The 27,122-nt window shown below is 40.6% G+C and overlaps 1 protein-coding gene across 3 annotated transcripts; it reads left to right on the forward strand.

The window, feature by feature from the left end:
* Nucleotides 1-9,592: 9,592 nt before the first annotated feature.
* On the forward strand, nucleotides 9,593-23,892 carry LOC109988353 (polypyrimidine tract-binding protein 2). Of its 3 annotated transcripts, none has more exons than XM_020639809.3 (14): nucleotides 9,593-9,710; nucleotides 10,855-10,882; nucleotides 12,593-12,653; nucleotides 14,680-14,852; nucleotides 15,421-15,561; nucleotides 15,930-16,085; nucleotides 16,174-16,284; nucleotides 16,413-16,611; nucleotides 16,988-17,103; nucleotides 19,109-19,142; nucleotides 19,734-19,826; nucleotides 20,472-20,688; nucleotides 22,218-22,295; nucleotides 22,437-23,892. In XM_020639809.3, the coding sequence occupies exons 1-14, from the start codon at nucleotides 9,703-9,705 to the stop codon at nucleotides 22,564-22,566; spliced, it is 1,545 nt and encodes a 514-aa protein (XP_020495465.1). In that variant the 5' UTR covers nucleotides 9,593-9,702; the 3' UTR covers nucleotides 22,567-23,892. The 3 variants fall into 3 exon arrangements, with proteins under 3 accessions (XP_020495465.1, XP_020495464.1, XP_020495466.1); XM_020639808.3 differs by having other exon boundaries at nucleotides 9,594-9,710; nucleotides 16,413-16,623; XM_020639810.3 differs by having other exon boundaries at nucleotides 9,601-9,710; nucleotides 12,593-12,611; nucleotides 16,413-16,623.
* The last annotated feature ends 3,230 nt before the right edge of the window (nucleotides 23,893-27,122 follow it).

The following is a 27,122-nucleotide window of genomic DNA, read 5'->3' on the forward strand; positions in this document are numbered from 1 at the left end:
TGAGTTTTTTGAGTTTTTTTTGCTTCAACCTTTACTACTTTACTTGTTATAGCCTTGGCTCTGCTTGAGAAACTCTTCTTTTGGGCAGTGAGGCCGGACAGCAGTATGATATTTGGGGCATTGAGCTAAAATAAACTACAGTGTGGCTGTTCATGTTAATGAGGGGGACATGTCACCCAGTGCAACAATGAGCCTCACTGGTGTGTTTTGAATAGATTCTGGACAACAATAGAGCTCTATGGGACAGAGGAATAACATATTAGGATATGATATGGCTTATACTGTAATGCTGCATGATTTGACTGCCAAAAAAGTTGCTTAATCAGAGCCAAGTACTAGTTGTGTCTTCATAAAGTAGCTTGATCTTTATATTTCAAAATATGTATACCACTGGTTATAAGTTTCTGTGTTTGAAGCTGCTCCATGCCTATCTCCATTTCCCAACAAATCAATAATGTGTTTTATTTTACTTTAAAGTACATGTAAAAGTATTCATTGCATTAACCAGTGAATGATTGTAATGTTTGAGACGAAAAGTAGAATCAGTGACCGTAAAATTAGCTTTTGTATAGCCAAGACAGTCACAGGGGATGCTGTTGATGTGATGCATACTTAGTGACTACCAGCTAAAAAAAACACAAGTTCCAATTCTAGACACCAAATTCAAAAAGCAACAGAGGGGTTTGTCGTTTTGTTTTTTTTAAATGGCATGAGAAGCTGGAGAAGAGAAACTGTAATGTCTTATCAGCAGATTATAAAGGCATTAGAAGCAAATATCAACGCTCATCACACATCAGGGAGAGCATTATCAGCAACATCAGAGAACCACATTCAGTTTCACATTGTGTCATTAGCTAAACGGCTTCCCATAAACTCTTCAGTCTCTTGCAGTTTTTGCACATTGTGTTTATTATTCTTTATTGTAATAATTATCGTCATGAGCTAATCATCCCATTTAATGCTATTTGAGCACCACACTAAGTACACTTTTATCAACATTTCTGTTTGATGGCTGGCCACTAACCCAATGGTTATCAAATAAGTTTCACAATCTGCTGCAGTTGTAGAATACTTCTCATACCAAATTGTTAGGCCGAAGTCTCCAGAACAAAATCCAAAAATTGGCTCTATGTTTTGATTCAGGTACATGTTGTATTTCTTATGCATAGTAAAAATTAAAATAATTGTAAAAGGTTGTACTGGTGTACTGGCTGGCATGGTTTTAATCTTTTTACAAACAAAACATGAATATTGATAGTCTTTCTTTTAATCTTAAACATATTGACACATCACACACTGCCAGACATCATTCATTTTTTCCCAGGGGGAGCCAGGTACATTCTTACATCATCTTTTAGGGAAGCAGATACAAACAAAATAGTGACTATCATGGAACAGCAAGGGAGACATGGTCGACATGGTTGGTGTCAAGGGCAATAGTTTCTTACCATTTGCTTGCAAACACTTTAGCTCCATCTCATTGTAGACTCATTTCTCATTGGCTATTGTGGTTAGTCCTGAAAGTTCTGACTTTATCATCCAGATTTTAGATCAATGTGTGTTTGCGTGTGTCACTGTGTCAGTGTGGCCCTTTGCCCCCTGCTGGGTCACAATGGTACTACAGATGCGCCAGGAAAGGTCCTCTACGATGTATATTTTAATAAAATTCACAAGGATCTATCTTGACCCTGATCAAAATGGTCACTCACAACATTACAAGTGGTAGACAGCTCATTTAAATATTTTTTCTGGACTTTTATACTTGTTATGAAAGAGACCTTATTACCTTAAAAATAAAACAATATCATCAGCATAAAGATAGAGTATTTCTATATAGTAGATCTCAGAAATTGCTGCTGAGAGACAGAGTCAGATGAAGGGATGAACAGCACGCTGCAGAAACAAGCTTTTTTTTTTTTTTTTTTTTTTTTTTTTTTACAATTTCTACAGCAATTTTTTGGACTATTGAAGAGATTTGGTTAAAAAAGCAAAGACAGCTTCCTCCATGTGGTGTTCCAAAATCATCACAGACCAGCAATTCCTCACTGGAGCTTTAAGGTGGTATCTGAACATTGACTGAACATAGCCTTACTAGTTCTATTTTAATTACTAATCTTCATGGCATATCAGCAAACTGACATACTTGTCCAACCTGAGAAGAACAAATGTCTAATGAAACCCTCAGTTATTATTTGGAACACAAACTATCACAAACTGACACTTGTCTGTAAAACAAAGCATCCTCTGAAACACTGACATTGACCACACAAAAATATAAGCAGCATTTGCCTGTGTGAATGATTAACAACAATGTAAATTTTGCAATCAGTGTATAAGGCATGATGAGAAACCGGTCATAATGGGCTGTCACTACAGACTATCAAGAGGCAACCATGTTGGGCCTAACAGGTATTTTAAGGCAGTTTAACTATACGCCATCCCAATTTTAGCATTTTATGAAATTATCTGTATAAGTTGATCATCTACAGTCAATAAGCTGATGGACAACCCCCATCACTTTATTCCCGTTGTGTATTTGTTGCAAGCAGGGTCTCCTCACATGCTCCCCAGAGAAACATTCACATATAGAGAAAGTGTGAGAAACATTCATCCTTAAAATGCATAGATTGAAGTGTGACGCTTGATACTTATTAAGGATCCTCTTGTGCCGTTTGTTATCAAGAATCTAGCTGTCAAACGGGTGAATTTGTCCAATAAGCCTTGATAAAGTTGCGAGCTGTTTAAAAGTGTATAGAAAGGATTTGTAATTTCCTTATGACCAGATCATTTGGGCCTAACATTGGTACCAATCAACTTTCCAAAATAAATTTCCCTGGATCAGTGGTAGTGGTAAATTGGGGGAAAACCTAGCCCAAAACTTGACTCCAGCCCAGTTGGCTCTGTTCTCCTTCATCTATTGACAAAAATGTCTGCCTCATTAGGTGCTAAATGCTCGACTATGTTCACTCTGCTTGACTTTGGTGCTGAGCAGGTACAGTTAATTTGTTCTATCAGGGGTTATTGTTAAGAAGCAGCTGCTTGACTGACCTGTAAACAATAAAGTATTTGGTTGTAAAACCAAAACGAGTTGAATAGTCTATTGAGCTAAGGACCAACTGCTGTAACAAGTGGTAATTTCCATTGGGCTCAACATTATGAGCAGAGTTTACATATTCAGAAGAGTAACTTAGCTACTTTACAGCAGCTAGGGCAGGAACAGACAGCTTAGAGGCATCCTCAGGTTCACTTACCTGAGGAAGTGAACTTGAGGAAGACACCCATGCAAAAATAATTATTTGCTCCAATGTCCTATATGCATTCAACTTTAAAATTAATCCTGGTGTGCGCTGGATTACTCTAAAATGATGAGTGTTTAAAACATTGTTCATTTTTTATTAAGATACATGGTTCTCATACACATATGTACAAAATAAACACATGCACCAAACAGGACCTGTGGACATGCATTAGTGGAGAGATGTCAGAGTGGGACTACTGCTATACGTAGGGAGTGCAGCAGAGTTGTTGGGGGTCCGCTGCCTTGCTCAAGGGCACCTCGGCAGTACTCAGGAAATGCCCTGACACCTCTCAAGCTACCAGACCAACTTCCATATATTTTGGTCCGCACTGGGACTTGAGCCTGCAACCCTCCGGTTCCCATCCCCAGGTCCCTACAGACTGAGATACTGCTGCCCAATATTAAAGTATAGGTTGAAATGTATTTAATGCATCATCGTACGTAAACATTTTGCTCCAACCATCTCTTTTTGAATTGGAACAAAAGATTCAAACATCAGCTTTTTTGTTCAGACATACTCATGTTTACTTTTTTATTGCATCTCAGAGAGAGAAATCAATCACACAGACGATACTTTGGAACCACTACAGTGGAGCATGCAACTCTCTTCAGTATCTGGAGGCCCTGCATACAGTCACAAATACGGTTGCCGAGCCGCGGTTGCACAGTCCACCGGCCAGTGGATAGTCTAATGTCCCCACTGACAGCCACTCTCTGTGAAGACAACTGAAGAATGATGTCTCCAATCGAGCACCAAATTGGAAACAGAGCGGGAGAGAATATTGAAGCTATTGCCTGGATGGTGACACATTGATTCAGTACATAGTGGAGGCAAAAGAGACAGCTCTCTCCGAGTCTTTGTCCCCGTAGAGAGACAAGGGAACTTCTATGCTGTCCCATTGGAAATCAATACATGTTTATTATCAGATGTGGAATGTAAGGTTGTTTTAATATTGGAATCTGGAGGGGGGCTGTGGGGATAAGATGGATTTAATTCTGTATTGACTCCACATTATGGTGTTGTACAATAAATAGTTATGCTATATCAAAACTGTTACCAATGTTAAAAGGTAATTTTCCTGATCTCTTGGAAGGCTGAAAGTTGTATAAGACATTTTTAAGCAGATTAGGATTTCGACTACACATTTTTGTGACATTAAAAATGATGATCTTTGTAAATATTCTGCTGATGTACATTATAATGGGCTGAAGCTGTTATGGGATGCTGTTAATTCCAACATAAATAATGATCTGATGACTAAATTATCTGGACAGAAATCACTGTTGCCATTTGTTCCATATTTCAGCCTGTTTGCTCAGATGGCCAGTTTGGTTCGTTTCAAAGCTGCTCTAATGCAACACAATTTCATTTGTCTTTCTTATTAGCTGATTTAGAAAGTATCCTGGTAAGCCTGGCTCAGTCTACAGGATAATCTGGAAGATTTGAGGTCTGATTCCCTCCTTCTCAGTAGTTCCCGAATTGAGGCTGCTTGGAACCGATTATCTTACCAGTTCATCTTGTAGTGTGAGTGATATAAAGATGTAATCTTAACGTCCCCGATCTACCCAGAGATCGTCTGGGACGCCCTGATTTAGATCAAACATACATGATATTTAGAATTTAAAATCTTGCCGAACACATAATGAATGGGTCTGGCAGAAGTCGTGTGCAACTACACTAACAATGAGAGATAAGGGAGGTCAGTAATAAGTGGACGTTATGGCAACCGGAGGCAAGATGTAACTCTCCCCGGTGTGCTGGACAACTGTAGCCTATTGCTTAAGACAGTTACAACCTTACCTCCAGCACTTGAAGGGTAGAAAATTCATGTTGTGTGCGTCTCCCCAGACATTTTTGAAATATTTTTCCTCTCTGTACAAAGCATTTAAAATCACAAATGCAACCACCCCATTGCTTCCATGAGGTCACCTGAGGAGTAATATCCTGTAGTGTGTCCATGCTTGAGATTACGGGGAAGAATATCTGTTAACATTCTGCCACATGACTTTTAAGACTTTTAAACTCCTGAGCCAGGACTAAGTTAAACTTGGCCAAGACATGTCTACTTTGGCAGTGTAAAACATTTGGTATCTCACACACCAAGAGTGGGCAGGAGACATTTAACAGAGGTCGCCACCTGTCAGAATGGCAGATTGAAACCCTAATACATCTACAATGACTAAATGCCTCAGCTTTTAAAAATGTATATAATCTTAACCTGTTCATGCCTGATACATTAAAGGCTAGACTCGCTGTGACGTTCCCCCCAGTAAACTAAATCCGAATGAAAGAGGTCGCAAGTCGGACAACTAACAAAACACTGCACCTTTCACAAGAACATAACACGTAAGTGGGCCTTGGGTTTGTTTAAGGTAGAAGAAGAGCATAGCCCTTCAATAAACCCACTGATTCTGTCAAAATGACAGACGAGCATAACATTGGAGATAGGAGTCAAAGAACAGAGGGGTAATGGAATGAATCACAAAATGGCTGAAGGAAAAATTATATTTTCAACACACACCCATAACTGAGAGCTTCATTTAAAAACAAAACCCACAGACAACCAAATGATGGTGTCAACTCTCTGGAGACACACAAACAACTGAGCGAAGAACCGTTCCTCCTCCCTGTATAGCCTCCCAGCCCAGCTGATCGTCATCAGCCATCAGGTGAGGAGGGCATCACAGGTGAAGTCAATAGCTTCTGACGAGCAAGGAACCCTGTGACCTAGTTTTCTTGGGAATCTATACACTGTTGAATGCAAGAGAGGAGATAAACCTTACGGTCTGGTGTGTGGAAGGTTCATAAAATACACCCACCAGAGTAAATAGGTTCAAATCTATTTCTGAAAGCATGAATCATGTCAGTTGGATGTACGGCTCTGACCCTTCTTACTGGTTATATTATCTCTTGTATTATCTGGGTTATCTTGTCTCTTCTTTTTTTTTCCACCTTGTTTGACGGAGATATCCAAATGTTTTATCTGCCCTGCTGTCTCCAACTTGCTGCAGCAAAATTTTAGATCTTACGATCTGAGTGCAAGTTAGCATTATTAAGTCACACACAATGCTTTTATTTGTTTTATGTTAATTGTGATCATGGCCTTTCAGATCTATTACGTAATGACACATAAATCCAGGACCCACGGTAATTGAGAGGGACCTCGCCTGGACCCAAATGACCTCATTCTATTAGGACCTAACAAAAGACTGGGACTTCTCTTCGATTAAGCTCAATCATATCAGGGTGTGTTTCTTCTTGTTTCACTTTAAGGTTTTAAAAGGAGGTTTCATGTTATGTCTGTCAAAACGGATATTGTCTTCCTTTTATTTAATTTTTCTCAAGTTTAATTAATAATCTCATTTTGAGACAGCAAATATCAGCATATATTGTGAAGCATCAGCAGCTTAAGCCCTTAAAAAAGTACTTGGCAGTGACAATCGAAACCCATGTCAGTCAGAATGTGTCTGAAAGCCTGCCCTGTCAAAAAGAATGAGTGTACTTTGACAGTAAGTTACGGATTTGATCAAATAAAGTGGGGAGTAAAGTGTGCTGCCGCTCGCTCCCTTCATATTCTGCAGCATAGAGCGTCGTTTTTGTGGCAGGCATTCAAGCAAACAGGTCAGTCCCACATCATTAGTTATTCAGCACAGTGTCAAAGCACATAAAATTCACATTCTGCAACGCGCCGCAATTCATGAATGTTTGTGATACTCTACCGAATATATTTGCATAATATCACAAAGACATTCTTCTTACAGCTGTTGTCAGCAAATGATGGATCGCTCAAATGCGTGTAGACTTGGAGAAATACGCTTTGAAAAGAGCATTTTGGAGGCAGTATTTTCCGTGTCTCCCCTGGTGCCATCCTCAAAAAAATGTCTCAGCTGCAGAATGTCCACTGAGCAGCAGTAAGAGAAGCGATCAAACATCATGTGAGTGAAGTCTGAAAAAGGAGCGGAGACATGTCTTCAAGGATGCCTGGTACAACTGCCAATCCCCCGATCACCAAGGGCCATGTTGGCATCCCGACATTTCTGACATTCCCTTTGTGTTGCCTTTTAGGCGGCTTTTAGTATGTAACACACACGCACACACACATACGTATAGAGGCATGTGTGCTGTCACGCTGAGAGAAAACTGGAAAGGACAAAATGAGAGAAATCAAAATGTCAAGCTGGAGGGTCACTGCGAAACATGACAGGGAATACTGTCTCTTTAGCACAGAGGGGAAGCGGCGCGGCAATTTTAATAAATGGGTTCTTCGACCCTGCAGAAATATTCATTCTCAGACAAGATGACATTTTATCTCCCCGCCGGTTGCTATGGCACAAATGACATTTGATGACATTACTGTTCTCTATTTAAATGTTTCAATTTCAAACGTGCAGGGTTAAATAACCAACCCGAATACCGACTGTGCATCAGCAATGACAGCTTACTCCGGGAGCTCCCCTTCAGCCTACGCCCCCTCTGTGACTGCGTTTCTCTGCTTTCCTGTCTTGCAGAAGCGTCATCGGCATAACAACTAAAACTCAGAACTAATGTGGCTGATTAAAGGTGATGGGGATATTGGGGAAGACACCACCAACTGACACCCTCCTCACACCTCCAGCAACACATCCACAGTCCCTCGGCCCAGCGCCGTCACAGACAGCCCGATTGGATCGGAGTGCCCTCGTCCTCACAGGTCGCGCTGTGATGACATCACCTCCCCACAGTCCTCCTCCTGGTGATGCCTTCCCCATGGCAGCTTGTAAACAAGAAATAAAAGTTATCTTTTAGTGTATGTGGTAGAAAAAAAACACACAAGTATCTTTATAAATGTGATACACTTGTAGTACACGGTGTGAGCAAACCACGGTAGGATCACAAGTGACATAAACAAAAAGAAATTCAATGGTAGTGGATGAATGGGGTTGTGGAAAGGTAAAAAACTAAACCAAAAAAGGACCTGTCGGCCTGAAGTCAAAGACAACTTGCTTAAATCCATTGAAGGCATAATGTGATGCCAGGTTTACATGTTTTTTTTTACCATTTTCCACAGGACAATAGTCTTCTTCCTGTTGCTTGGGCTGTAATAATAATGGACTACTTTGCATAGGGGCAGTTAGCTCCACCTGAAGCATGTTAATGGATGTGGTGACAACAGATAGTGTCATTAAATGGTCTGACAACACTCCAGGTGGATGATTTAGTTCAGTAGCATCTCAGCTTCCTTCACTGTTTTGTTTAATTTTGTTTAGGACTCACAGTTTGAGTGGCACTCGTTACAAAAAAAACAGAAATTTCAAGTTACCAAGTCTGCCTTTGTCTGAAAAATATGTCAGCGGCGACTGAAGAGCTCATTTCAGCAACCTATTCCCCTACTTAGCTCGACCACATTGTTTGTGCCCATATCACATTTGACAGGCTTGTTTTTTTTTGTCCTCCCTCCGTCTTGTTAATAACAATATAACTTGTATCCGTAGCGCCATGCAGGGTGTCAGTTCACTGTTATTTCCCGAGCAGCAAGCAGGACTGATAAACGGCAGTGGTTTGCTGAGCGTTTGACAGTTTGCTTATTTTCCTTTTGCTCAGAGGGCCCCTCATCAGCTAATTTCAACATGGCAGCCTCAGAAGCCCAAGTCTTTGGGGAAATGTCATTTTTAATTAAATCCCAGGTCCTTTAAGATAAGCAGTTAGGCGTTAATTTCACCCAGGGCGTGACGTTGTCAGGGGCCCAGGAGCATGACGTATGTCTGTCAAGATTAATCATTATGCAAAAAATGGCCTGTGCCCCCCTCTCAAAAGGAGTCCCAAACTGAGAAGCTAAGAAATTATAATAAATAGCCTAAATAAATATGTTGTGCAGAATTAACAGTCCCTGTGTGTGATTGTGGCGGTTCATGACATTCTTGAAATGTCTTTCATAATGTCAGTCAGACATTTTCAGGAAGTGCTATGTTCATGAACTTGTAATGATGTAATAAGGACATTGTCTCATGGCACATTTGTTCTAATTTCAAAAATACATTTTAAATCTGTATTTATCCTCACTATAGTTTCAGTCTAGTCCTGGGTACATAGTTATTCTTTGCTAAGCATCTTTATATGCTTCAGGGCATACATCAACATATTTTATAATGTTTGATAATATGCTATATTTATATTATATATCCTTAATAAAAAATATACCCGTTTTAATCTACTTGGTGATTTTGACATTACAGCCCAATTCTTTTTCGCCGGGCACAGCGCGCAGTAGATTCGGCACTTTCCGCCTTTTTCCGCCATTGCATCGTCTTGCATCTTCACGTTGCCTCCATTTTGCTCTCGTGTGTATAGCTGCGTGCGCAGTGTCGGTGTTAACTGGAGAGACAACAAGACTGAAAAGCGGAGACACTGAGATATTTCTTCAGAAATGGACGGGTAATATTATATCAGCGACGACGCTTGTACATTAAATTGTCTGTTATGTGGGTAAAACAGAGCATTTAGGATGAACGCATCTTTTTTTAACGGAGAAGCTTCTGTAAACGGGTTTCCATAGCCACGCGCTCTCTTTCATCAAGGAAGTGCCTGGCGTTAGCATGTTAGCACAACTTAGCGAATGACTGCGTATCACTGTAGCTCCACCGCTGCTTTGTCTTTTCTAAAACACGATTGGCGTCAAGACCACGTCCTTTGGAGATGTGCTCTGTAATGTTCCGTATTTTACTCTTCTTCGCGACAATGTCTTGCATCAAGAGGGTGCTATCGGCGAGGCTAGCGAAGTTTAGCGTGATGCTAACTAATGTATCGTTACAGTAAGGTCCTTTGTGTTGAAGCAGACCGGCTTCAACTCACCAAGCGCGTCTGCTAAATCACAAACATCTAAATATAAGCATGATATATCTGCAGGTTTAAGTCATTTCAGTTTCAGAACACTTCCTTTAATGGCTATGCACTGTGTTAAATACCTGTTGTTACCGTCCATACATCACAGTGATATAAAGTTATAAACGATGAAGTTGATCAGAGTGCACCTCGGTGTGTAATGTAATGACTGTAAGGTTGACTCTGCATTGAGTGAGCATGACATCATTGAAGATGTGATGAATCATAAATGAGCCGTGTAAGTAACAGGCTGTCACAACAGCACAACACCGTTCAGGTAGATTATATTCATTTGGTTTTAATATGTGAATTGAGGTAAAGGAAAATACAGACACAAACACATATGCATAAACTATGGCTTCAGAAAATCACATTACATCCTAGTGCCATATTTTAAATTGCATGAAGATAAAAATAGTGACAGCTCTGCATTTTAATGAAGCTTTGACTCCTTGCTCACATGCTGTAGGCGTCCTCTCTATTGCCAATTATGCTAAAAAAGCTTCTCACTTTTTGACAACATTTCTGCGTTCGTTCATTTGTTGTTCCACTTTACAGTTCGTGAAATATATAATGCATCAGAACACACAAAATGTAGTGTAATCCTTTTCAGATGCTCGTGTATTTGACAGCAACCCTCTTGCTTTTGTTAAACCCTTGTATGCATCTAACCAATTGAAAATGTTTTGTCTTTTAGCATCAATGATGTTGCAGTTGGCGTCAAGGTGAGTTCACTTCTTTGATTTTGCTCACTTTTCACTGTCTGCTGATGTTACACAGGTCTACCCAATGTCAGTGTTAGAAGAATGGTAAACAACACAAACAGTGTTATGCTTGCACACTATTTGTGATTAAAGAAAATCCTGTGAATAACATAATGTAAAACTTTCACATACCCAGACTCTCTAGGGACTAAAGAGAAGATCAAAACCTGCCTTTCCTTTTTTTTTTTTTTTTTTTTGGTGACAGCAGACCATCCTTAAAAACAAATAAATTAAAGAATGCCAAGGAGTTATGTTTTCTGAATAAGGAGGGGTGTAGTGTAGTTCCCTGGATTGCTAAAGACCCGAGGTATACATCAAAGGGTTAATTTAACTCCTTAGAGTTCAATTAACCCCCCCCCCCCCCCCCCCAAAGAAAAGCCAGTCTGCTAATTGATTCCCATAATAAATAGTTATATATATCACTTTAAAATAACAGTTATGAATCCGTTAATCATTTTTTCCATGAAATATAAATATAGTGGGGGATATCCGTGTCCGATTTTCTGGGGCCAAGGTGTCATCTTTGTACCGCACAATGTCAAGCTGTTCCTGATGTCACTTTCTTAAGCCGTGTCTTGTGACAAAATTATGTCCAACAGAATGACAATCATCTTTGGTTGGTTAGTTTGTTGGACTCCAGATGGATTTACAGTTTACTGAACATGGATAGCTGGCTGAGTCTGAGGATTATTCTGTTCTTTAGACCTAGTATACCACTACAAACATCCATAAAATAAGTATGAAAACACAATCTATAAAGAGACTAAGACTTAAAATAAACATATTTGTATTAAGCTTCAATAGCATGACTTTTAATGTAATGGGTTTGGCTTGTGTCACTACTGATCAAGAAGCAAACCTGTTTCCTTGTGTAAGCACATTGTTGTTTCTCCTACCTAACCTGATTTGTTTAGTGCCAGCTGCATTTCCGTCTGCACCAAACAAAGTTAAAGTCCTCTCTCAAAGGGAAACAGAGCAGTCATAAAACACTGATTTTTCTGATATCTTGTGTTATTGCCATCCTGTTTATTTCATAAATATTTCAGTGTCATAGACAAAATGTAGAGGGTTGCCAGCTGTTAGGAAAGATCTCTTCATGAATGTCTGTAGCTTGTACTCTTGTGTGCTCACATTTTGGCCCTATTCAGACATCTTTATTACCCTTACAATTTATTTATGTCATGTGTTCTGTAGCAGGGCCTGCAACAACTAGTTTATAGTAACCATAAAAAATGTCAGTGACAAAAGAACAATTGGTTCAAATTCACTCAGACAGAAGCAAGAAGGGGCGTATGAAGCTATTATAAAGTTGTGTGGGTAATGGGTCCCTAGTCAGGTTCCTCTTCATCCCATCACTCAGGTTTAAGAGCACTGGGCGCCCGTCAGCTCCAGCAAAGCTTCTGGGACCTGGTATAGCTCAGGATAAAATGACACATCTTGACACCTTAAATTCTTCAAGATTAAACCCACACCAGAAGAGGAGGAGCCAGACCTTCCCTCTGCTGTTTTATGTCCCTTAGCACCCACTCTGCCTTCTTTTTGTTACGTAAACATTCTTTAGAGACCTCTGTTTTGCTGTTGTCTTTGAGGGCCAGTCTTGAAAATTGAATTATTTTCCCCATCATTTCACTGTTCCTGACTGTCTCGTGTTTGTCTTCTTTTCTTCTGCAGAGAGGATCAGACGAGCTGAGTATGTACAACAGTCCCAACTCTGGCATGAGCAGTATCAGTGGTGAGTTCGTTCCGACCACCCCTGAATAGGGTGGGGCTTGACATAATTTGCATGAGGCAATCGGCATCAAAAGAAACCTTAGGATCAATAGGTTTTTGAAAAGTGAACCAGGCTGTGTGAGTTGAAACGTTCTCTCATTGGAGCTATTTGGTGTCTGAATACCATCACGCGCCACTGTAGGAGGGCACCCACACACCACCGCATGTGACTGGAAAAGACATAGTGGGTACAACTGCATTATAATGCCTCCTCGCTGTTAAGATGAACGCAGAAATTACTCAAAGAAATCTCCAGAATTATGGTTGACAAATAGCTGCCACAAAGACAACACAGACACAGTTAAACTATTACACATAAAATAATAACAATAACAGGCACACCGGACGGGTTTGACTTTAGTCAAAGTCCCAGTCTACCATTATTACACAACGTCCACATTACAGCTCATGTCACCCTAGGGACCTGTCTGATATAGTTAGAGGGAAGATTTTCAGACTGTTCTCTTTTTAGGTAGGTTCACAGTATCAGCCATTGTTGATCTTAAATAACTGTCTCTGCAGGGGTAGATTGAAAACAATTAAAATGCAGGATATCTTGGCGCAAGATATGTTAAAGATAGCCTTTTACATTTAATAGAAGAGATCAGAAATCCTTTCACACCTTTTGGAATAGTTAAAAAATGCAACAATGCATCCCCTCATCATATTCCAAACTTTTCAGACAATTCATTCATTAAGACCTTTCTTTCTAAATAAGAGTATTCATCTACACTATTTTTCTGGGCTGCAGGGATGGAACACTTTCAGTGTAGTTCTATGTATGAGAAGACAGTACAACATCGTCCCTCCCATTCTTCAGTCATTCCTGGTTCATAAAGTTCCTGGTAGATGCTAAGTAACCAACCCCTGAAAAAGTGGTTGTGAGATTTCGAGCTGTCTTCGCATATGCACTCCTGAAAATTTCAGACGCGCTGACCCTGAAATCCTCTTGAGCTGGTTGTTCACACACGCACCTCACAGCGGGAGACTAAATATGACCTGCTAGATTCTCACAGCAACCTGGCCACATGTTGAAAATGTACTATGGGGATGGCAGGATAAAGTCTGGGTGAAGAACTGTATGCGTTCACACAGATGTGCTTTATTCAGTAAGTGCAGTGATAATGCGGAACTGCTATACGTGAATCGCAGTTTATTTTACTGGTTACTAAAACTCAAAAAGCCATAGAAAGACCAGATTTGTTCACCAAGCTACAAGTCTGCTTGTGAGGGCTCAAACATTGCTTTGAGTTTGTTTCCATGAGCAGGGCATTTTGAACTGGCTAGCTCATATTGGTTCAAATTTTTTAGAAAATATCTGAACATGCTCATAGCTTTTTGAGCTGTAAATGGTAACCAATTGGGTGGCAAAGCCTTTTTTGTGCAGTTCAATAAATGTCTTTTCCCCATGTCTTACAGTCCGTTGGGTGATTAGTTTCCTAGTCTAACTGAAGCAACAGGATTATGTATGTTGTATGCAAGATAACTAAGTACATGTTTTTTTATTATAAAATATTTTCATAAAACTTCTCACAGATGACCTGACTATTATAGAAATAGTCCATTTGGTCCTTTTTTTTTTAATGAGAGATGTTTTTAACTAGTCTTCATCTGTTGTGCCTTTGGCATGAACATGATTTTATACCCAATCTTTAGGAAACAATCTTATAACATGAATATTAACCGTAGAAAAATGTTGAGCTGTTCACCAGTTTATATACCTCTAGGTATTCCTCGATGCCATAGTCTTCCATTGCTGTCCAAAAAACAAAATGTCATGTCTCTTTTTTTTTTTACATCACACACGGTGCAGCTTTTACAATGACCTGTTCTATTGCTGTAAAATAATCACAAGAGCATCAAAAAGTAGATTACTTTGTATATATTACACTCAAATATTGGATATTGCTGGTCATGTCTTTTTAAATTCACATGGCCATCATTGTTTGGATCTGCACAGTTAATCCATGATCATATGAATATTTTAGATGGGGCTTCCAATGGCAGTGACAGCAAAAAGCTGAGGGTGGAGGAGGCTCCACCATCCCGTGTGCTCCACATCAGAAAACTGCCCAACGAGGCCTCAGAGACGGAAGTCATCGCCCTCGGTTTGCCGTTTGGCAAAGTCACCAATATTCTCACACTGAAGGGGAAGAACCAGGTGAGTGGAGTAGTCTGATGTACAAGGTGCATCTGTAAGTAGCAAACAAATGTTAAGTTTCAGTTTTAGACGACAGAATTGGTTCATACTGGACGTGCGATATGTGGGTAGGATGCTGAAAACAATGTTTATTGTTCCGTTTTGGCCTTTTGGGAACATGTGAGTACTTTGGACTCATTCAGTATTTCTATCTTCAATTGCATCTGTAAAATGCCCACAGCTCAATACAAAGGGTTTTGTCTGTCTGCTGATAAGAGTCTTAAGATGTACTTGGCATTTGTCCCTTAGATTCCTGTCAAGCACAGTTGGTTTGTTCTCTTTAGAGTACCAATGTCAGTGAGTCAGCTGGTCTTTATCGATCAGCAGCTGACTCTTTTCACCATTGAGATCACTTCATCTGTGTTGCTCCAATGGATCTTCTGCTTCCAGTGGTGAATCATAATTTACTCTAGTGACCTTAATGATAAAGTGGGTTAGGCCTGTGTATTTATCTTTTACATGCAGACTACGTAACATTACATAAGTGGTAGGATATTTAACCAAACTTGATGTTTTTCTTTTCACCCAGGCGTTCTTGGAGATGGGTACAGAAGAGGCGGCCATCACTATGGTTAACTACTACACAACTGTAACTCCTCATGTCCGCAATGTCCCTGTTTTTATTCAGTACTCAAACCACAAGGAGCTGAAAACTGATTCTGGCAATCAGGTAAGTCCTGACTAATGGACCGTTAGTTAAGGAAATTCTGCCAAGAGGCTGCAGGTTATCAGTGTAAACAAACACAACCGCCATTCTTTTTTGTGATTTAGCAAACTTCCTAATGCAAAACTGCTAATTCCTGTGCCTTGTTAGTTCTGGGTTGACTGGGTTTTCTGTCCAAGTACTTTTCAATTCTGATGGAACTTCATCTTCAAGAAATTATTTAGAACTTGTATCCTATAACACCCATACAACCAAAGAGTCTACCTGTAATGGTATTTAGCAAGTCTCTGCCATACATCTTTTAGTTTTTAATGTGTTTAATGGGCCGTCTATTGTTAAGAGTGACCCAGGCTCATGCTTGTGTTTGATTGTAGCGGACCCAGGCGGTGCTTCAGGCAGTGTCGGCAGTCCAATCTGGAGGGTCACCAAGCTCAGATGTGCAGGAGGCTCTTGCTGCAGCCTCCAGTCCTGTCCTGCGAATCATCATTGACAACATGTTCTACCCAGTGACGCTGGATGTACTGCAACAGGCAGGCAACAAATTGTTAATTTTTAACACAGTGTCCATTGTGATGTGTGCACTTATTAAACGTTGTATTTTCTGTGTTTTGTTGGCAGATTTTCTCTAAGTTTGGCACAGTCATGAAGATAATCACATTCACAAAGAACAATCAGTTCCAGGCGCTTCTGCAATTTAGTGATCCTGTTAATGCACAGCAGGCCAAACTGGTAGGTGGTTGTTCATTTATAGCATTTTTAGAACTTATTCAACTACTTTCTCCTTAACGGTTTGTTAGGGCTTTGCAAGACCAAAGCAGCGGAACATGGAGTAAGATTTTTTTTTTTCACCCTGCCAGGCACTCGATGGTCAGAACATCTACAATTCCTGTTGCACACTGCGTATTGACTTCTCCAAGCTGGTCAACCTAAATGTCAAGTACAACAACGATAAGAGTCGTGACTACACGCGACCTGAACTGCCTGCTGGTGACGGCCAGCCAAGCATCGACTCATCAGTGGCTGCTGCCTTCAGCAAAGACTCAAACTCCCTCCTCGGTAAGATCCCAGGTAGATCACGCTTTTCTTTTACTTCCATACATCTTGTTGTTTGTATCTACTAGCTTAATGCTTTGTATTTGCAGTAGTATTGAATATAAACCCATGAGCTAAGTGATTGGATCTCACACCGCAAGGATTCTTTCTGATGAGGCATTTTGTAAGGACTCTAGACAGGTTTAGAGAATCAGTTTGAATGACAATATTACATAATGAATGTCGTTGCCAGAGTTGGAGCAGCTGTAAAAATAAAGCCTATCATTCGTTTTTGCTGGTTTAAAGAAAAATGCGGTTTGCATCCCTGCTCAGTGTTGTAAAGCTGTTCAGTCAAAGTGCTGCTCTCCATGCCATGATTATTTTTTTCTCTTCCTGTCAGGTGCCCTGAACCCCCTCAGTGCGGCAGCAGCAGCTGCTGCCGCTGCAGGGAGGGTGGCCTTAGGTGGACATACGGGGTCCGGTGGTGTTCTGTTGGTCAGCAACCTCAATGAGGAGGTCAGTAACACAACTAGACACAATCACCAGTCAGGTGGACTTATAATCCTCTACTCCTACCCACCACCTTCATTCCTTGTTTTTTGTTTTTGCTGGTTATGGCCAGTTGTCCTCTTGTGCTGTGATTTCCATTTCCATTTTCACGATTTGTACATTTGCACAAATGCTGAGAACATTAATTTTGTGTGTTAATATTGTGTCTGTTGCCATGGACCATTTAGGTTTATGAGCATTTGTAAGTCTTTTACAATGAGTAAGCAGATTCTGTGATGCTTATGATGGTAGTTGTGGGATTGATGCATCTGGTCGAACTTGCTGAAAAGATGTCTGTTTTTGGGCTGACTTTATCTAAGCTAGAATACATTGCCATATGCCAAAAAACAGTGTGCTTTGATTTATATAGTAGATGTATAACATTTTCAACCTTGGAGAAGCTGCAGGTTGTAAACAATCAAATTGGTGTTAGTCACAAATCAGCTGTCCTGATGCATAATTGACATTGCTCTTTCGGCATCCAAACCTTTATTGAATTGGCGGACGAGATCCCTTGTTATTCCAGTTCTGATTTGGGGGCAGAACATTTTTTATCTAACCTTTTCTTTGCTATATTTTCTAGTGTCCTTTACATGCCCAGAGCTTAGCTTTTTTTTTTTTTTTTCTCCTTTTGGTCAAGACTCATTACGTCCCCCTTAAAAAGAGGGGGCTTGCTGTTTCTGTCACCGCAACAAAACTCTCCCTGGTCTCGTCCTACAATGTTCTGCCCTTCTCTTCTCTTGTCAAACTGTATCTAACTCAGCTAACTGTCTCTCTTCTGTTTTTCTCTAAGCTCCCCTCACCTATCCTCAGCTCATATGAAAGCTCATATGAAATCATTCTGTGATCTTCCTAACCTGTTTCTCAGTCCTGGGAACAAACACCTGCCTCTCTGAAACGCTTGCTAGCTGTCTTTTCTATACCTCTGTGTTTATTTTACTGCGACTTAAAAGCATCTAATTTGTCTTACCTAATGTCTCTGTCTCTTTCCTCATCAGTCTGTTATCTCTGGCTATAAATACATGTGTCATAGCAGATCCTTTGACAGTATCTCACACATTCTAACTGAACCCCTGATGTTAAGATACTGTTCATAAGATTTCCTTTCGCCTTTGGGACTTGTGTGAACTCCACACGTTACTAAAGTGGCCTTCACAACAACTCCAGCATGCTTAATGTAACTGCAAAACCAATTTTTTACTGCATGGTCTTTAACTAATTCCACCCCCTCCCCTCAGCTCACATTTATAGAATCATTCTCCCTGCTGAAAGATTGTAGATCTTCAGATTTTCAACCTGCTGCATGTTCTTTTTATCCCATGGTTATGAATTTTATATTGCTGATTTTGTTATGATTTTGACATGAATGTACCTTTTACCCCATGCTTGTCCAGGGTGAAAGGCATTTTGGCTCAAGTTATTTGCTGTATTTGACTAAAGAAAACATTGATCCAAGCCATTATCTCTGACCAAACTACCTGCATTATTCCAGTGTACTGACCTATATTTTATTTTTTGTCCCTCCCCCCTCCTCACTTTTTATTTTGAATCCTTCCCCAATTTGCATTTGCCTCCCTATTCATCTCCCCCCTCTCTCTCTCTCTCTCTCTCTCTACCCCCACCCCTCCCTTTCCCCTCCATTCTTCCTGCCTCCCCCTTCACTCCACGTTCTGGCGGGGGACTTTTAACCCCTCAAATCATCCTTCTTCCTTCACCTTCTACTCCCATATTAACCACCCACCAACCCTCCAAAACTCCCCCCCTCCCCCCTCCATGACTCCTCTTCCACCGCCTGCTCCCCTCCTCCATGACCCACCACCTCCATCACTCTCCGGGGGGAAAACAAAAACCACCATTCCTCCTACCTACCTCCGCTCTGGATCGATCTGTCCATCTCTACCTCCGCTCCGCTCCGACTCTTCTACCTCTCTACCTGTCTCACGCTGCTTGTTGCTCTTCTCTCCCTCTAAAGATGGTTACGCCCCAAAGTCTGTTTACCCTCTTCGGTATGTTATCGTTAGCTCTCTCTCTCTCTCTCTCTCTCTCTCTCTCTCTCCTCTCTCTCTAGCTCTCTCTCTCTCTATCTCTCTCTCTCACTTTCTCTCTACATTTTCTTTACCTTCTCTTTTGGTTTAGTTTTATTTTATGTCAAAGACATTCGTAATTATTATCATTATATCTATTATTATTATTATTATAAATTGTAACACATTTGCAATACCTTGGCCCCTCTTTTAATAGGTTTGGGTTAATGTTTATTCCAGTAGCCTCAACTTCCTACATAGTAATCTGTCAGTGCAAGGTTAAGTCATTTCTTTCTGCATGCTGTATATATTTTTTTTATAGCCATCTGACACAGCTTGATAACTTCTCTGTTTGGAGGGTGTCTCTTCTCTCCTCCTGTTCTTTCTACACACCTTTCTCACTCTAAAGTTCTACTGTGAATATTCTTGTGTGTTTTCTGCTCTTCTCTCTTCTTTGTTCTTTGTCCTTATACATCCTTGTCTCGGATGCTAACTTTGTTTTTGTTTTTCTAACGCTCTGCTTTCTCTCCACCTCACCTCTTCCTCTCCTGCCTGCCTGTGGCTCTAATGCAGGAGTTTATGGCGATGTCCAGAGGGTGAAAATTCTGTACAATAAGAAAGACAGCGCTCTCATTCAGATGTCAGACGCCAACCAGGCCCAGCTAGGTGAGCAGATGTCAAACTCGGTTAATTCCAATTGTCTAATGATGATATTGGCTGTGTTTATCTGATCTGATCGCCAGTACAGCGAAGGAATGTAATTGATGAATTAATGATTTAAGCTGGTAGAGATTTTATTACACATATAGCTAACACCAAACTTCCTTTTTTTTTTTTTTTTTTAAAGATGAAGCATCACAATATAAAAAAAGTACAATCCTTTGTTTCACCTAGGTTTTAATGTGCTACCGACACTTTTTTGTTTATAGCTGTTCATGACTTTTTATTTGAATTACGAGCCAACCTTAAAGATCAAACTGTATCTACAAGGCCAGGCCTTTTTACTGCGCTTCACACAAGTGATGGTAGCTTCATTTTCATGATACTTTACATTACTTTGAAAATATTCTTGTAAAGGCTAATGAACCCAACATTCACTACCATAACTTTATGTAGTGATGTAACTGTTTGGGTTAATGACAGTTATGACAAAAATGACAATCTCAGTCTTTGGCAAGAGCTTCGAAGTACACCTTTAATTTACACGTATTGCTGATTTACATACTATTCCCTTCATTATTCATAGTGGTCAATAAATACAACATAAAAGTCTGCAACATATTCCACATGACCTTCTTTCCTTTTCAAAAGCAATGAGCCACTTGAATGGCCAAAAGATGTACGGGAAGATCATTCGGGTCACGCTGTCCAAGCACCAGACAGTGGCGCTGCCTCGTGACGGCCTGGACGATCAGGGCCTGACCAAGGACTTTGCAAACTCCCCACTGCATCGCTTCAAAAAACCTGGCTCCAAGAACTTCCAGAACATCTTTCCGCCATCTGCCACGCTCCACCTCTCCAACGTCCCGTAAGTAGCAGGGAGTCTGCACAGGATTAGTCACTTGTGTTATTACATGCAGGTGAAGGCTCTTTCTCAAATGTCATTTGAAACAATTTGAAACAAGGCTGTCCATACAGGTAGCCTGGGAGTTGAAGTACCGGTAGTTCTTAATTGTAAAAAGCGCAGACTTTGTTAGCGGGATTGTAGACACACTATCAGGAACATCCCCGGGGCAAACATGTTCTGATTGTTTTTTAAATTGTGGGAGCAATGTCTAACGTTATGTATAATATTTAGATAAATGACAAAGGAATCAGGGCCAGGACTTCTTTCTCCTTGTGCTTATAATTGTTTAAGCCGCCCAGTACCTTGAAGTGTGAGAATGAAGCTGGGAGTGGAGAGATGATGCCTGGAACAAGCTACGTTAGCTGCACTTTCAGGCAGATGTTGTTTACCAAAATAATTAAGTGATATCGTCATATGTTGGCTGATGGGTCCCAGGAGTACTGTTTCTTTTCACATAGGCTGTTCTCCTGCATACAGTAAAGGCTGCTCAAACGCTACACCACAGGTACCAAACTAAAAATGGAAACAAAATTGTTTCAAGCGCCTGAAAAATGTTTCTGTTACCCACAGATTGAGCCTTCATATGTGTAATCTTTTTATAGAGGCTATCACTGGGGTAACACATTTCTTAAATTAACACACAGTTCTCATGAAACATGCCCTCCCATGTGGAATATGCTATTTTTTATTTTCTTAATAACACTTCCTGCTATGGCAAAATAGTCTTTACAGCATTCCTTTGTGGACAGGGGGCAGTCATGTTGCCTGGAGGCCTGCATGATAACATTGTTCAGGCAATGATGCTGCATGGTGGTTAGCGCTGTGGCCTCACAGCGACGGGTGGTTCCTGGTTCAAATCCCCCTGGAGTTTAGGTATCCAGGCTTCCTCCCACAGTCCAAAGACATGCTTGTTAGGTCAATAAGTGACTGAATGTGAGTTGGAATGGTTATCTGTCTCTGTATGTTATCCCTGTAATTGATTGGTGAACATTAAAGGGTGTACCCTGCCTCTCGCCCAATGACAGTTGGGATCGTCTCATTGCCCCATGCGACTGCGAAGAGCAGTGTAGATAATGGATGTATGGATGGAACATTGCGATGATGATGTTAACTGTGCATTCCTACGATGAACTTATCCATATTTAAAAAATAATAATACTAAATGTTAAGTACTGTTACTGATGACAGTGTCTTCATGCAGAGAACCCTCAGACTGTGACAAGGAGGAGCTTACCACCTTTAGATGTGGTGAATAACTGAAAAGTGCATTATGTGTGTGAAAAGCACAGTGAACCTGTAGATAGGATATTGGCCCACATGCAACTGGCCATTGAGGATTGGGTCATGCTACCCCAGTAATATGGTCAAGTCAAAACAGTGCTTCTTTTTCCCAGTATTCAAATACAACTAATTAAACAGTGCATATTATGTGTTCCAGGAAATGCCAACAATTCCTGCCTTTTTTCAACCTCTGAACTTTGTTTTTATAGACAAGATGTGACGGAAGAAGATCTGCGGCTGCTCTTCTCCAACGCTGGAGGCACTGTGAAAGCATTCAAGTTTTTCCAGTAAGTAGACATATCCAACAGTGACCTATCAGGACCTGACAACCGCTTTTCTGTGTTGATATTACTGACCTAATTAAGTGTTTTATTTCTGCAGCAAGGTTTGTTTTCCGTGGCAGTAACCAATATGTGCACATTTTTCAGGGATCGTAAAATGGCTCTGATCCAGATGTCAACAGTGGAGGAGGCCATCCAGGCTTTAATGGACCTTCACAACTACAACATGGGAGGCAACCAGCACCTGAGAGTCTCCTTCTCCAAGTCCACCATTTAAAAGAAAAAGAAAAAAAGAAATCTGATCCACAAACTCCTGACAGTACCGGGGGTGTACTGTTGGGAGCTGGCTGTCAGCAGCCTTTCAGACTGTCTGGACACTGTGGGGCACATTGATTGAATCAGTTTTGTTGTTCAGATTTTGTTGATCCTGTCATTCCTTGAGACTCCAACCTTTGACTTGCATCCTTTTTTTAAAAAGAGAACAATTGAGTACATTGCAAACACTGGATCTCCCAGCGTTTCTTTACTGTACCTCTGTATTTTTATGTCTAGCAAAAGATTGAATATGATTGATTGTCCCCAATATGATAGTTTGATGTACACCAGTGTTTTTATTCTTGATTTAGTTGAACAGATACAGTAATGTGCCTTAATCGACATTATCAACAGTTTCTACAGCTGGACATGTTCATTAACGATCCTCCTATGCTTTGAGGCACATTGGTACTTGATATTTTTGAAGGCTGGTAAGAATGCAAACTATTTTGTCATCCTCTAGACTTACTTGCGTTTTTAAAGGCTCTGCCGCAGACCAGGCGTAGCTCTTTGGTTTTGTTCCAGGTTTTTCCTTTTTCAGTTTTGTGTTGGAAAAAGATATTCTTATGGCAACATGTTTGACTCTTTACAACGTCCTGTTTCAGGCGGTTTAACTTGAATTCCATTTTTCCACTAGTGTTTTCAGTTCAACATTGTTTTTCCAGTTTTGAAGTCACATCGCGTCACACATCGTAATGTGGCTCATGGCTAAAGTATTTCTTTGTCCGTGTTTTTGGAGCCTCCAGGGCTTTTTTTCCCCCATAGCAGTGAGGTGTTTGTCAGTGACAATGGTTTTCTAAGCATGAATAGTTATGATAGGATCTTACATCAGACAGTGTTGCATGCTGTGGGAGCAGTTAGAAGATGAATCCACTGTGATTTCATTGTCATGTGACAGTATACTCGAGAGGGCTACTCAGTTGGACCAAAGTTTCTGTGCCTTTAGAGTTTCTTTAAATTTCATGAAAGCATTTGAAAACACAGAAGTATTTAGAGTTGACTTTGTCCCTCTTTTTTAAATACCCAACGGGACCTCTTTGGCTGGTGTTTGCTCAGAAAAAAAAATACTTATGTATATTATTTCTCCCAGATCCAGTTTTATACAATACAAAATGTAAGGTTTTGGTATAGTTTTGAAGAGGCACAATTAAAGGATGAATTATTTTCTAACAAGGAGAGGTGCGACTTGGTTTTCTGCTTTTTTTGAGTTTTCCCTCTCATGGTCTCTCTCGTGTATTCTGCATTACGTCTGTAGCATGCCTAATAAAACTATTCTGTAGCTCTGCAATCACCTCCTCTGTCTCTCTTCTTCTCTGCTCTGTCTGCTCCGCTCACTTCTGAAACCATCTTCAGTCCCAGGGTGGGAAGGAAGCCCAAATTCATTTTGGAGCCACTTTAAACAGGCACTAATAAGCTAGATTGGGCCCTCTGATGTTACTCATTCACGAGACAAGAAGTACGTTTTGTTGATGTGCTTCCCACCCTGCCAACTGACACAATCTATATCTTTGATGTCTTGCTCTCCTCTTTGGTAGTTCCCTTTTTTCTAATCAGTCTCTACGGGCCTCTGCTATCTGCTAACAATCTTATCTGATCTATCTACTTGTTCTCACACCTTTATCAATTACATAAATGGCCTCAGTTGTCATATTTCCAAGCTTTCTGCATTTAACGCTGCTGCCAGCTTTGGCACCAATGTGAGTCATATTTCGACAGGCAAACGCATACTTAATGAGATGTGTTTAACCAATTAAAGCCACACTGTAGAGCTGCAGTTTGTCAGGATGGGATAATGTACAGAAATTAGTTTTTGAGACTATTTTTTGTCTCTTAAGAGTCTAAAACTACTTCAGTCCTGCATAAAGCAACAATCTGAACCTTTTCCCACTGCCCTGGAGAAGGAACGACCTCATTTTCAGTCAAACGACAACAAAACTATCAACTTACTTTCTCCTAATACCATTCCATCTGAAATTAAGTTTGAGCCTATTCATTTCCTTCCACAGCCAAAAGCTTATTTTGTAGTGAAGCCCAAGATTTAGCAGAACTCCCTATTCTAATAATCTACCATTGCTTTAAAAAAAAAAATCCATTTAAGAAAGGTCACAATGACACATGGCTACAAGGCTTCTTGGAAACATTTACCCCACACATGCTCTTGTGTGATATAAAGGACACTGAGGTCATGTTTGTATTATTTCTGAGATTTGGGGAATTACTCATCCTGCAGTTTTAATCTGCAGGAGGAAAAGATTCCAGGCCCCTTCTGCTTTCACAAGCATTTTGGACCCTTTTAGCAAATTGTTTTGGAATTTATTTGTCTTTAAGTTGCACTTTTCATTCAACATGGTTTTAAGTTAAAGACAGGGTTGGTATTTTTCTCCAGATACACTTTTTGAAATCTTAGTTGAAATTGTCTTTGGGTCCTGACAGACATTAATAACTTGTGTGCTCTGAAAAAGGATCAAAGAAAATCCATCATCTGTATCAGTTGTAAGCCTGTAAAAATGTCAACCAATATCTGCCACGACGTACCAATCTGATGAACCAATCAGACGCCTCCCTTGTCTCCCTGCTCGCTCTCTACCCCATGCATGAACAAGCCCACACACTAAGCATGTAAGTGAGGGGCGTGGCTTTTGCGGGAGCCCAGAGGGGGAGGGGGTGGGTGCAGACGGAGCACTGAGTGTTCGAAAATGACCAACCCTGCCTTTAAAGTAAGAATTTTTTTTCAGTGGAAATAAAATGTAGTTACACCACTTGCTCCACACCAAGCAGATGACGGACAACAGCCATTTCAAGATTGTCAGTCCGGATCAGCGCTGTAATGAAGCTCCGTTGTCGCCTTTAAAACATTGGGAAATCATATTTCCATACCCACTTAGCCATGGACTAACACAAAGCGCTGTTCCACCCTATGAGCTTCAACACTTTCAACACAGCTTTAGCAGCTTTCCACACTGCCTCCTTCTCCCCTCTGCTATGCCCCCGTTACTACCTATAGAGGCGGCTCATGAGTGTAACACATTATTGTGGCCATTCTGCCTTCGTGCATGACACGTTGTTCTTGAGGAGTAAGAACCCCGCTTTCAACCGCCAATCTGTAAGCGCCAAACTTAAGAGACCAACTTGACCAGGTAAAGACAGAAGGTGATGAATATACACCAAACCCTGGTTACAGACGAGCATCAGGCTTATATTTGTTTAGCAGCAAACAAAGCTTATGTCTCTTGGACTGCTGGGCAAGTAAACAGGCATGTCCTCAAGCCAAGTGTCAGAGCTGAAGACAGATTTGAAAATGGAAGAATGAAGTGAATCTAGCCAGCTTCTTCTTCCTGCTAGAAGCTAGCTTCTCTGCTCCAGGTACATCAGCCACTCGTAGCATAGCAGACCCTTATCTCTGACAAAAGGCAGAACGTTTAGGTAACCTTTGCAAATCATTTTGAGATTAGCACACACAGTTTTTCTTGAAGTACTGAATGAGTCTTCTCACTGATCAACTCAGGAAGGAGAATTTGGTTAACCTATCCTACATGAACTGAGAAATGGTTGATGTTTGGTTAGTTAAAGGCTCCATTTACCCAAGGTTACATTTGGGAGTAGAATGTTGACCGGCCAAAAGAAAATAAATTTCTATTTTGTTTCACACAGAACACAAAAAAGCAGTTTCCTGCGTGTAAGAGCAAATAGGGCCTGCGCAACAGTTTCACAAATCTGGGTTAGTAGCTTGGCAGGGCCTGGGCCGAGCTGTTGATTGTAGAGTTGCTTGTTGGGGGTATTGCAAGTGCCAGGTTTTTTTTTTGTTGTTGTTTCTTTTTTACAAGAAAGTAGTCTGTGTGGACATCATTTTATTTCCCCTTTTTCCTCATCTGCCATGAGTCTAAGACAATACAGTAGTACAACTGAGAAAAATATTTTTAGGTAAACAAATTTCCCAATCAGAGATTTTCTCAGAGTGTGGAAAAGGCTGGATTTGATTGTGTCAAATTCAATATATGCACATATATGACTGAACACGTTTTACTTTTTACATTTCTGGTTACAAATCCCAGCTGTTTCTGGCACAAGGAGCATCAGAAGTAGCCTCTTTATAAAGCAACCAAATATAAATGCAATTCTTGCTAACAATCAATGTATGTATGCACATCCCAGAATGCTTGAGAACAGTGGTCTCCTGGTCTACTGGTCTAGCCTCAGCACCCACCACCAACTACTTCATGAGATGATATTTCTGATACTTTTCAACCAATCAGATTTATTTAATGAAAAATTGTGCACTTTGGACCTCAGGGGATTCAAAACATGGCAGAAGCAAGAAACTGACACGTTTAAAAAGCACTTAGCAGACTTTATGACAAGTATTTTTCCATGCACACATTAGTGACCCAATGAAAACAGCTTTGCAACCCTCTTTTGGGTCCCGCCCCACCAGTTGAGTCACTTCTTTAGAACATACTCTGCCTACTACAGTATATTTAAAGCTTTGAAAGTGTGGTGTGTGTTTGCATAAAAGTACAC

The sequence above is a fragment of the Labrus bergylta genome, chromosome 20, assembly GCF_963930695.1.
Source record: "Labrus bergylta chromosome 20, fLabBer1.1, whole genome shotgun sequence".
Taxonomy (NCBI): Eukaryota; Metazoa; Chordata; class Actinopteri; order Labriformes; family Labridae; genus Labrus; species Labrus bergylta.